Source organism: Anguilla anguilla, chromosome 15 (assembly GCF_013347855.1).
Source record: "Anguilla anguilla isolate fAngAng1 chromosome 15, fAngAng1.pri, whole genome shotgun sequence".
Lineage (NCBI taxonomy): Eukaryota > Metazoa > Chordata > Actinopteri > Anguilliformes > Anguillidae > Anguilla > Anguilla anguilla.
This window is the reverse complement of record NC_049215.1, coordinates 24,891,650-24,904,686: the sequence shown is the minus strand read 5'-3', so window position 1 is coordinate 24,904,686 and position 13,037 is coordinate 24,891,650. Positions and strand designations below refer to the sequence as shown.

The 13,037-nt window shown below is 41.8% G+C and overlaps 1 protein-coding gene across 2 annotated transcripts; it reads right to left on the bottom strand.

Annotated features, from left to right (window-relative positions):
* Positions 1–81: 81 nt before the first annotated feature.
* Positions 82–12,883, bottom strand: LOC118214093 (adapter protein CIKS-like). 2 transcript variants are annotated; one of them, XM_035393612.1, is made up of 11 exons: positions 12,742–12,883; positions 8,959–9,033; positions 8,415–8,514; positions 4,984–5,645; positions 4,694–4,736; positions 3,702–3,769; positions 3,259–3,356; positions 2,660–2,728; positions 2,078–2,194; positions 1,728–1,802; positions 82–801 (listed from the first exon to the last, which is right to left on the bottom strand). In XM_035393612.1, the coding sequence occupies exons 3-11, from the start codon at positions 8,462–8,464 to the stop codon at positions 655–657; spliced, it is 1,329 nt and encodes a 442-aa protein (XP_035249503.1). In that variant the 5' UTR covers positions 8,465–8,514; positions 8,959–9,033; positions 12,742–12,883; the 3' UTR covers positions 82–654. The 2 variants fall into 2 exon arrangements, with proteins under 2 accessions (XP_035249503.1, XP_035249504.1); XM_035393613.1 differs by lacking the exon at positions 8,959–9,033 and having other exon boundaries at positions 655–801.
* Between the last annotated feature and the right edge of the window lie 154 nt (positions 12,884–13,037).

The window sequence follows — 13,037 nt, the reverse complement described above, 5'->3', positions numbered from 1 at the left end:
AGTGTGTGGGTGACAGGAGGCCAGTCCTGCATATATGAAGAATTTATCACAGCACCAAGAGGTTTCTCCACAGACCAACACTGTACATTAATATTTCTTTTATTTTCAAAGCATGCATATTTACAGCCAGCTGGACTGGGTTTCCAGTTGTAAAATACAAATGAACATCAGTTATTTCAGCAATGGAAAGCAAGGCCTGAAAACAGGTATTAAAATTAGTGGGAGACTTCAGATAAAAATGTTCTTTATGACAAAAATAATATCCAGAGAATTATATTGGCCTTTTATATTATTAAAGAATCTTAAGAAAAACTCCAGGGCTCATCTGAAATTGCCATTGCTTTGAAGAAGTCCATGCAGGCATTGCAGTGCCAGTCTAATGTTTAATAGAGGAGTATGTCTCAATGCAATTTACCACTGAAGTTAAATTTGCTTCCAACTTTTTTTTCTAAATGTTTGGACTTGTATTTTGCTTTCAATATGGTTTTATTTACAGTATTTATAATGAGCTGAATTCTTGCATTTTTACTTTTCATTAATTGAGACAAATCTACGCCAATAGAACGAGTACAGTATTTTCCCTCTTCTGACCATCTGTGGTCAGAAGTCAGGCCTCCTGCAGTTTTGGTGTTCAGTCAGATGGGGGCGCTGTGACTACAGAGGGATGGACACGATAGTGGGCAGCTCTCCAATGGGAGGGGGGTTGTACTTCTCCACCCTCATCAGCCGGCGCAGGACGTCGTCCCGGTCTCTGGGCCAGCTGTAGACATGCGTGTTCTGGAGCCAGGTCGGCACGTGGCACTGAGGAACAAAGCCGAGCGTTAACCCCTCCAAACTGTCCCAGTTATTGAACACCCCTGCCCCCAAAACCCAGTCTCCACCCCGAGTCCCCACCCCTGACCTTATTTCTCAAGTCACATCTCCTCACAGGACAAATTCCATTACCCACTGGCCCACAACAATTAGAAAAACAAACAAGACCAGGTTAAAACCTAGTATATGGGCTGGACCGAACCGGCCGACGTCACAGACATGCACGGTGTAACTTCATCAGTCACTCACTCGCTCGCTCAGTCAGTCAGTCAGTCTGTCAGTCACAGACGTTCACGTTTGTAGGGCTGGCCCCGCTGTTGCGGTCCACCAAAAAAACAGAACTTGTGGTCTGCCAGGACCACAACTGAGGACCGCTGTGAAAGCGGGGGGATGAAAACATTGATCACATGAACTTTCAGTGGGTTTCAGCATGTTTTATTGGGTCTGCCTAGGGTTGCAATAAATTGGTCAGGTATTCCAGCTGACATGAACATAAAAGCATCAAAAGTGCCCGAGGAAGACCAGCTCTGTTGAAACAGATTAGAAGAGCCCAATTATAATTGTAGGTACAGAACTGACTTGCTCATGTTCATGTTTGTTGAACTTGGGCGTGATAGTGCTTTTTGTTTATCACTGTGCCAAATTAACTATCTATTAAAATTTCCACTTCAATCAAGAGACCAGCAGCTGTATTAGTCTCAGTGAGTTCACAGACGTGCGAGAAAAATAGAAATTTCACTTGAGAAAAGTTGAGGCCGTTAACACCAAGAAACAACTTTCATTTCCCGGAAAACCACAACATCATGAATGTCTGCCAGATTCTTGCCCTGTTACCGTGGAGTAAGTGTACATAATTTCAATGTTGGCGTAAATGATAGTACTGGTTTGGATGGCTAATACAATTAAAAATGTACCTTTCTGGCACCAGGAAAGAGAATGGGGATGAACCTGAAGTTTCGGCTGCCATTCTGAATGAACTCGTTCTGAAGCTGGAATGAGAGAGAAAGAGACAGAGTGAGAGATAGAGAGAGAGAGAGAGATAGACAGAAAGAAATTTATTTATGGGGACATTCTAAAATGCTTTAAAAAATGCTTAACGGGACTAAGTAAAAAATCTGTCAGTATAAGTTGATTATATTAAGAAGGAAAAGGCTGTTTAAATAGCTCAGGATAAGATAATCTGATAAATGTATACATCTCATACAATCATATCAATCAGATTGAGATTTAATGAAGCCTGTGGCCTGAACTGAGCAGGACCCACCTGCTTGTGGATGTAGACGGTGTTCAGCGTCCTTTCGTCATTCTCCATGCTCATGTGCGCACCTGTCACAGTCTCGTAGTATTTGGGGCTAATGACTATTATGATCAGGTAGTCTTTCTGTTTGAGGGAGGGGTCAGAGGGTCAAAGGTCACTTATGGCAATGAATGTTAAGGAGGCTGTCATGCAGTGGAAATACTCTTATTGCAGTACTACTATTTAAAATGGAAAATGCATAACTGGATTGAAAAGAACATCATGCTTTTTTTCCAGTTCCATGTTTGAAAGGTAAAATATATGGTGGATATTGTAATGAGGATTCAAATATATCTGGACTGATAAAGTGATCTTCTGATCTGGCTTTAATGTGAACTACAAAATACATGAATATATGAATGAATTTAATAAACTGGATTAATTGAAGTTCAACTATCAGAACCCCTTCTTCCTTTTTCCATGCAGCTAGGGAGGCTCTGAGAGAAACAAACAGTTCTGTTGTTTACTTGAATGTACCAAGCAATATGTGATGTGAAATGGGGAACAACAACAAGAATCCATGCCTTGCCCTGGGGGGTTCATTCTCACCTCACTGATGAACTTCTCCATGAAGTCGATTTTGCTGATGCTGCGAAACTGTTGTTCGAATACGTCGATCTGCAAAATGCAAGGCGTTTGAGTATAGAAGGGGGAAGAGGGAGCCCCAGCAGTGCTAACGGAGATCAGCAGTCTGTGCTGTGATGCATAATTGGCAGAAGCACAGCAGCGGGTGGGAGGGTTTCAGTAGGCAGGGAATTCCCCGGCAATACTCGTGATTATTTGTTAATGAACTCCTCAGTCTTCCGACACAATATCTCAGCCCTGCGGGGTGCTGTAATTGGCCGTCACTTCACCCCTGGGAGGGAGGGCGTGAGTCTGCTGCATGGTCTCTGTGTTACGATGCGCCACTAAACCCTACACTTGATCGGATGCCAGCAGACTACCTCAGCTGAATTCGCAGGAAGGGTATTCCTGTGTTGCACTGACGTCACCCAGCTGGCGGACTGCCGAGCGAAAGGAAGCAGCAGCGAGCTGCACACACCTCTAAGGACGTGTAAACTCTACAGATCATATTTCAACCTGGTTTTGGTACAGGAACCAAACTGAACAACATTCAGTGTCAGAACTGCAGATCTCAGTTGACCTACCCGGGTGTCGAAGCCATTGTGACGTAGCAAGGCCACGAACTTGATTATCTCATTGACATGCCCATCGCTGTCGGCCTCGTAGGTGACAAATACCTTCCCTGAGAAGAGCAAGACCATAGCAACAGAGGGAGTGAGAGAAAGACAGAGAGAGAGAAAAAGAGGGAGAGACAGAGAGAAAGGGACAGAAAGAGAGTGTGAGAACATGCATGTGGTGATAGTGAACAGCCTGACTGATAACGAGAATGCTAATTACGTTATTACAAATGCCTGTAATGTAATTAATTGTGATTGCCTTCATGAGAGCAATGAGGGCAAATACTTTTTCACAGCACTGTATATATAAACTACAGCACCTAATCTACATATAAACTACATCTAATTTACATATACAGTAAACTACAAAACCTAATCTGCTGATCCAGACAGGAAGGGATGGTACTCACGGTGCTCCAAGGATAGGGGTACGCTGCATGTGGGGGTCTTCTTGTTCAGGTGTGGATGGGCATACCCACTGTAGAATACACAAAACACGCAAATTAAAATTCCCCACCATTGCCCTTATCTCCCCTACAGAGCCCTTAACAGAGCCCTTAACCCCCCCACCCCATTGCCTTAATCCCCTTCCAATGCCCTTAAGTCCCTCTTTAGTGCCCTGCTTCTCTCTGAAAAAAGCTGGCACAAAAAGGCTGGGTATGATCACCTCCTCATCCTGGACAATGTCACAGAGCCAGTTTAAGTGTGTGCCAGATAAGACTGAGGTCATTGGAAGTCCCATTGTAAATTTAACACAAAGTCTTAAGGCAAAAACAAGCACGGCAGTCTGATAACTTGGTAAACATGGCACACAGTCAGCTCTTGTGATTCTATACTTTTGTGTTTCCCTCATACTTTGCTACATCCTGCTTTATAAGGGATGAGGTCCACTGTCCACAGACTGCTGACTGATATCCTTCTGATGGCTGCTTAATCCTAGAGTAGACAGCCTCAAGGACTTATTCAGAAATGGCATCATGACCCTACATAGACTGCATTTTAAAACATTCACAAGCATAATTCCTGCACCACTGCATAGAGTTGCCCATCACAGGACCGAAGCTGCCATGTCGCCTCGCCAAGTCTTAGGCTTTGTTTTCTATGTTTATAGGTTTCATTTTCCATGTTCTACCATTTTCCATCCAGTCAGTTTGATCAACCTTAAAAGGGCTGGTGAATGCATTTCCAGTTTCCCCACTACTGGCTTAATTTCTGCTTTTAGAAAACTTTATGAAGCGTAAAGCTCAGTGTGACACTCAGGAATTCTCACTTGTTTTTCACCATTGCAAATGACTTTTAAGCGTGCTGATTCAGGGGTGTATTTGGAGGAGAATTCAGAAGCTCTCCGTGGGGAACATTTCCACGCGAGAGCGATCATCATGTCATGGGCGCTGGTACTCACCTCTGGGAGGAGCCGGCTCCTGGCCATCCACAGTGATACGGACCTGAGGGGAGAACAACAGGACACACACACACCAATTCACCAACAGAACATGTTGCCTACAGCCAGAGTACAAGTCACAGCACCAATAACTGGTGCTTCAGCACTGACGTGCAACTTTGGGCACCTGAAGCTAGATTGATTTTCTTGATGTTTGCAAGATGAGTATCCCAAACCAACCCAAGGGGGAGAAATGGATTACTAAAACCTCTCAGTAACCCAGATGGCCCATTTCAATCATGAAAACTCACCCGAAGGCCGGTGTGGCTGGTGGTACCCCAGCCAGGGACTGTGATGGGGTGGAGCACCCAAACTGAAACCCTCTGCGGGACACCTGGAGCAGCAGGTTGGGCCGGGGGGCTGACAGGGGAAGGGGGCCAGGTAGTATCCGTGCGGGAGTGCAGTGTTCGAGAGGACGGAGTGCAGCGAACCCGGCTGCTCCAGGCTAGGACTGCACCGGCCCGGCAGGGAGTGTGAGCCCCTCAGGGGATACGGGCCCGCCACAGGGAAGCTGGGGTACCCCTCTGACGGAAGGCCGGCCGGCAGGCTGCTGGGGTACCCGGAGAAGCTGCTGGCCAAGCTGGGGTGCAGCCAGGCCCCCTTGTGTGGATCCAGGGTGCTGGGGCAGCCCCCCCAGCTGGGGTAGGGCGTGGCGGGTTCGTAGCTGACCGGCGGAGCGCAGGGCGGCCGGTAAATGCTGCTGCTAGTCAGCGATTGGCCGAGCTCTCCCGCGTGCGAGAACCCGCCTGTCATCCCGCTCAAACTGCCAGCGGGGGTGTGCAGGTCCGACGGGCTGGCAGAGTGCGGCTCTGAGGGGAGCATGCTGGGAACACTATCCTCGCTCACTGTCTCATCGTTCTCCTCAGGGCAGTTGGAGGACTCGGGTTCCAGGCTATCCAGATGCAAGCCCAATCTGCAGAGGAACAAGAGAAGAGTAAGAACAATTATGCAGAAGACGTGGAACTAACATTGTCAACCAAAATGCTCTACCTACATTTTGTGCCAATAACAGACCAGTACCTCATAGCCTGAAGACAGCTCCAGAAACTACTTATACTGCCTAAACACGCAACAATTTAGCCCGACATATCTAGGAATGGGAAAGCTAGTTTGTAGGGCTAGCTAAATGTTTTAGTATCTGCAGACAATAATTACAAACACCCAGAGCAGGATATGTGCAAACATGCTGCACAAGACATCACTCCAAAGATTTAGACAAATTACTCCTGATGATGTAGATGGGAAGAACTCTGCTCCTGTTTAATATGGAAGACTACAGTATATGTACATCAGCATTCATTCATTCTGTGACTTGTCATTATTTTTGCCATTTCAAAATCAATGACCTATACATGTGTAGGTACTTGTCAGTCGAGCAATTCTTTACATTAATTCATTATGCACTTCACACAATTCATTTCAATGTCATTGCCTGCTATGAGATCTGTAAGGGTTTGATGGGAATTGTATTACAGTGCAAAACTGGACAACTGGTTTTGTAGTTGCATGACAGATTTTTTGATTTGATTTAGAGCTCTTAAAAATATTCAAGCTATTTGGTCAGGTTACTACTGCAATAAACATAAGTAACAACATGCAGATTTCACAACTAAGCGGGATGAATCTTTCCGTTAGGATCGGAAGGAAAGAATCCAGGAACATCACATCATAAACCTGTTAAATGAACTCAGGAACATCTAATGTCAGGAGACAAACACCCATGGTCACCTTCCTTTTCTGTAATGTAATTGTGGTTTGGGCACAAGAAGCATTCCCTGCTGTTAAATTTAACCACTGGAAATGTTCACTTAAGGCCACATGCTATCGGTTGTAATGCACGCACAGGGAGGTTTGTCGTGTGTTCTGTCATTTTTTGGAATTTCTCTTTGCTTTTCAGCTTTTGACTTTGACACGAGGTATGACAAAGCTCTAGTTAGGCCATTGCCATGGAGATATGAGGAAACATTATCAAGTTACTAAGAGGCTTCCGACCACAAAATAACCCAGATCTTGAGATATCAAAAGACTTATTTTCTGAGAAGTCTGTTCGCTGTTGCAATGAGCAGGGTTGTGGCAGTTTAGACACCTGGTCAGAGTCTCAGGGGGCATTTTGTGGAAATGCAATGCATTTTCGCTCCGGCTTCATTTTGCTTTTCATCCACTTCCTGTCTCCAAGTTTACGTTTAAATTGCTGCCTTCTTAATGGTAAAATAACAATAGAAAACATTTGTAATGCCCTGAAAGAGGACAGGATTACTGCTCTGATCCACACTGATTTTGTCAAGCTTATAGCAAATTCTTCTTCAGAAAAAACAAACCTGTAGGAAAACAAAAACCAGCCATGTAAGTGACACTTCCTTAGTGACAGGAATGCCGTCTGCCAGGTTAGTGAGCCTGTCAAAATCCAATGAAAGAATAACCACACAATTGTCACAACATGTCAGTTCAATCGTCCAAAAAAAAAAAAAAAAAAAACCCACGAAAAGCTATTTTCTATAACGGTGTGGTTTTCATAGTGCCATGACAGAAACTAGAGTACATGGCTTTGTATCACACATAACATGCCTTCGGTTTGTTTCATTTGGCTATCACATGTAAAAAAATCTGCAAACCTTCTGTAAAAAAATCTATATTATGCCAACTGAAAATTAGCTGATTACTCAGCAAAAAAGAAAAAAATAATTTTTCTTTTCCTGTCGCTGGAAAATCATTTTTCTCTTCCTGACAGGGAACAACTCCCCTCTGCTCTGAATGCAGAACTGAACAGTCCTTAGAGTCGGCATGACCACTGAGTGCCTGTCATTCAAGTCATTATCTGGCATACGGTAGACTGTTTTAAGATAAGATCTGAAAATGAGACTCACTTAATGAGTCAATAACTTCTCACTGAATCATCCCTTATTAAAATTCAGGCCGTCACATGTCTATACATGGACTGAAAATGTTTAGGATATATGTAAAAACAACAGCACACAATTCAAACTTTAGCGTTAATCTCTAACAGAATTAATATCAGTTGAAATGGGATCAAAGGTACACTCTCGGAATAAAACTGAATTAAACCAGAGTTGTTTCAACACTGAATATTTTGCTGTGCGTGTGTACTGCACTGCATGGCATGTCACAAGCACACTGTTTAATTTGACTGGGGTGAATGTCAATGTGAGTGTATTATATACAGTAAGTAATTTTTTTAATGTCTCATCTTGGAACCCACCTCAACTCCTCTCCCAACTTCGAGTAGGTCCAGACCTACAGTTTGGGAATCAATGAGCTGAGAGGCAATACGGTCTTATAAATCAATAAGGGAAAATGTTCCAGTGGAAGAAAAATATATATAATTTTAATAATTGATTTAACCTCAACCCCCACCAGAATTGACAGTAGTTCACATCCTGCTCAGCCAGTATTTTGTGGATGGAATGCAAACTCCTACTAGAAGATACTCTGACCCTTTGTATAGCTTACTTAGCATTTACTGCACAGAGACAGATGCATATTGACATATACATTATGTTTAACAATAATCCAGTGCAGTACCATAACATACGTAGCTTACGCTAATTGCACTGGTGTTCCTGGCAAGTTAATTGTTTTCCATTTTATAACAGCTGCGCATTTAGGTTATTAGGTCAGTTAAGGTTATACAGTAAGTGTGCGTGCCAACAACGCTTCGAGTCACCTTTGTGTCATTGTTGAACAGCTCAGAGACGGAAAATCATTGTGTCTCATGGATACAGTTGGGGCTCCTGATCAGTCAAGCCTAGGGAACACACGCCAATCTGTAAGAGAGAACATCAAAGGCATTTACTGCCTCAGGCAAAAGGAAAACAAATCTCAACCCGTCAAGTAAGGCTTTTAAAAAATATATTAGGCAATCGCTAAATTCCCTCATTAAAATATACATAAAAATATTTAATTAATTTTAATTTATTATGTAGAGCTCGTCACACAAGGTGTCCCTAGTCACTGACCCGTTACAAAACAATTTTCGATTTACATACAGATTACAGGAGCTTGTTATGAGAGACTGCAGCCTAGGAACCTCTAAAGCGGCTCTTGTAGTCTTATCAGCCATCAATAAGTCCTTTGGATGTTTTACATAAATATACACATCGGTAATCAAACCAAAATTTTTTACGTGTGCTTAGGTCACTGAGTTGCTAAACTGCAGTATGTTACCACTCAATGTAAGCTGCCGACATAACAAGAAAACACATGCTCACGTGCAAAACGTCCAGTCGTCCCACACAATTATTGGGGGATTTTTCTCATTTATCTTTAACAAATCAAGGCTGGTACTGGAAAAAAAAAAAAAAAAAAAACCATAAGGATCAGTTGCCCTTTGCAGGTGAAGAAGTCGTAACTGAATGCATGAATCTGTCCCCTCAACACCATCCGCATGTGTGACCTACATTGGCAGGCTGCGGTAAACAAGCAGAGGCTGAGGTGGAGGAGTAAGTGAAGTGCAGAGTAAGTACATGTACTTTCTGAGCCACTTCTGAGAGACGTCGGTACAAATCTGCAAATCACCACTTTCTTTTACAAAAAAGATCAGCTTGTCACAAACAATTAAATAACTCAAGACCTTCGTGAGAGTCATTGCTTCCCCCTAAAGCTACCAATCACGGCCTACATTTTTTCCAGTTTCAGCATTCAGAGCATTCTGTCACTTTCACTAAATTTAAATAAACATATTCCACCCTCACACAGATTCTACACTAATTCACTCAACCACACATGCACACACACGCACACGACCATGCTTCCAAAAGAGAATATCACTGGTTCACCTGCCCTACAAGGGAGAGTGAAAAATCACATAAAGTCCAAAGCAGTCTGACACCAGCCAGTACAGGCCACAGGCTCAGAATATACGTGAATAAAGGCTCAGCTGCAAATCATTAACAGGGTATTTTTTATTTTGTATTTGAACAGAAGTATAAGCCCAATGCCAGTCTCAGGGGACTCAACTAGGTTGGTTTGGCAATACCCATTTAAATATGGAACATGACACAAACCCATTGAGGATGGGGGCATTTAATTCAATTAATTGATTATATAGCTGCCCTGATGTCTTAGAGTGTACATTTTCAGGGATAAACAGGGTGGCTGTATTTGAGATGTTCTGTTATCAAAGCACTGTGACCACATTTTGTCTACGAATGTTCATCCTTGTCTGTGTGGAAAAACCAACAGTATTGATGGAAAACTTCATTTCCTGCGATGTCACTGGCAACCAATCTAATTGCTTACTGGGTGGCTCATCTCAAAGGAGAGGGCACCAATATGTTTTTTCCAACAAATTGTTGGTTTTTCAGCTCTGCAATGGCAAACCTGCATGGCCGGATATACTTATTTATTTTTTATGGTTACAGCCCGATGACCTTATCTGCCTCTGAAATCAGCTGCATCTCAAAAGAGCTGTCCTCCTTCTCCTATTTGAGCGCTTGTGAGATGTTATCGTGTGTGCAGCACACACACACAGTCTGAGCTGTTCAGAAACTTGCACTTTCACTCGAACTTCTGGAAACTCAACTGTGAACTCTGCACTGTAGAAATCTGCTAAGTGTACACTTTTACATTAAAAGGTAGCAAGGTAGCTTCTGCATTTTAAAGACAGACCTTATTTCAGCTGTGCACTTAATTGCACAATGTTGGCTTGAGTCGAAAGCTGGACAGTTTACAGCCTTGAAGTTTCACAACTCTATATACATTATTTCTTCTTAAGTGTGAGACAGGAGGAGACACCTCCCAAAGCGTGTAGGATTTCAGGCTCAATTTAAAAAATAATTCTCCATGATCACAGAAGAGTACAGCACTAGCATAAGGATTAAGGGCTAATACACAGAGTCGTGCACACAGCTATGGCATGCCTAAACTCCAAGAAAGAAAAAACTTCTGACACCAGCAGACAATGAGAGAGTGACATGAAAGAGAATCTGTCATTTCACCTCGGGTGCTAAGCCACCATGTTATTTCCAACTATAGAATTACAATATATTAGCCTATCAATAACATTTACTAACAACCGAATTCCCCCTCCCCATACCTGAACACACTGGCTACTGACGTGCTGTCATAGCTGATCGCCTAGTTATCTGCAAACTATCAGCAAATTTCATCTGTTCACGTTATGCAACTCCCAACATGCTTATTTTGTTCACAATCCAGGGATTGAAAAAGATATGTCAGGGATTGCTAAAATGGGAGTAGAATTGTGCAGCATATGCCCAGCCAAAGGCACTTTCATATAAACTTAATATAAATTATATTATTACAAATAAAGCTAGATTATTCATTGAATATTTGTAAAAGTCAATAAATTCTAGTTTTCAATCTGTCATCCCTGTTTCTGCCAAATTCTGGATTTTATTTACTTCCAACAGTTCCCTGCTCAGATAATATCCCTCCTACTACTACTCTTTGTGTTTTACCCTGTAGCCAGTTCCGAATCCGCACTGAAATACGTCCTCTAATTCCTACGTTCTTCGTTTTACTAACAAATCTCTCATGTGGTACCTTATCAAATGCCTTTTGGAAATCTAAGTATACAATATTACAAGCCTGGTTATAGGCTAATCAAAACACTTGGTAGCTTCTTCAAAGAATACCAGTAGGTGTGTTATGAAGGCATGACCTTCCCTTGCGAAAACCATGCTGGCTATCCCTGAGGATGTTTCTAATATTTTGTATGTGATGCAAGTTAAACTGACAGACCTGTTGTTTTCTATTTTGAAATTCTTGTTAAAGTGGTGGGCTTAGACTACTAAACACAATACCCAATTCAGTTTGTAACTGGATTCATATTTTACATGAAATAATTAAATTGGTGAAAACATAATAAAATTAATAATTTTGTCAATCATAATGTTTAAATGTCAACACACGATACGATGTTCAGTGTTAAATCAACTCTTATAGAGTACATATGGTACCTATTGGACTCGTATGTACGTTGTTAGAGTTGAATTAACCCTGGACCTTTCACTGTGCACTTGGTGGGTTTTGGTATAGCTGTGAATCATCCGAGCAAAATAACAAAAACAGCATACACAATTGCCAGACATATTTAAAATTTTAGGATTAATATGGATTTTGACCCAGGCAGAATACTGGTGTCAGTTGGACCACTGATCTAAATGTCATTTGCATTAGCCTATGTGAAAATATAGAGAACTTATTAAATTAAATGTTATTGTCATTATCAAATAAATTTACAGAAATTCATGAACAAGCGAATCAGTATTTCAAATTTAGTCTTTAACTGCGATTTCTCATTCGCTGTAGCTTAACACCATTAAATTGACTACGCCATTCATTTTTAATGTAAAACAGGATATTTAGCACGGTAAGTGTAAACAACTTTGACACATCGCATTAGATAAAATATTTGAAATATAAATTTTAAAGTCTCTAATAGTCTGGGCCAAGATGCCCCTTTTATTTAATTTTTACGGATTTTTTTTTTTTTTTTTTTGTGTTATAGCAGCAAAGTTACCTGCTGTTACAATTCTGTTTCCCCTAAAAGTGAAACGTAGTTAGTACTAAACTGATATCTAAAATATAATTTACAATGAATGGATATTGTTTTATAGGGGAGGAGGGCGTCTTCCTCTTCATACCTAACACGCACACGCACACAATGCGCCTGTATGTCTCTCCTAGAAACAGGATTTTTGTTCTTTACGCCAGTAGCACGTCCCATAAATCCAGAATGTCAATCATCTCTCATAGCGCAGAAATGCAGGAAACGACCGACAACCTAAATATGACACTTTCAATAACTATCGATAACAGAACAACAGATTCGCTTAAGACGAGATCCAATCAAAGCAACAAAAAACAGAATGTTTAAAGACGAGCATTTTAACAGTTATTTTGTGTTTTGCGGTTCACCCCATACGCGGTAAACAGCTATACAGCTGCTTCCCCTTTTAACGTTTTCTGGATAGTCTGTGCAATAAATGAATACAAAAAACGAAGGAAATATAAGTCAGTAAACTTACTTCATCATACAGAAGTTAACATGGAGAAAAATCCAAAACTATGTGCGTATTGAGGAACAAAAAGTGGCTTGTTTGGAGCATATGAAGCCGAGTCAACTCTGATGTCTACCTTTTGGACTTTGACACTTCTCACTTTTTCACGTAGAGGCGGTGCCACTACTGTGCATGTACCACGCCCCCTGTTGCCGGGAACTTTCAAAATAACAGTTTACGGAAAGTTGTTTCATTTAGTAAAACTTCGCCCTGGTGCGAATGTTTTGAGAAGATGACATTCAATTTGAGACATTTTATTGAAG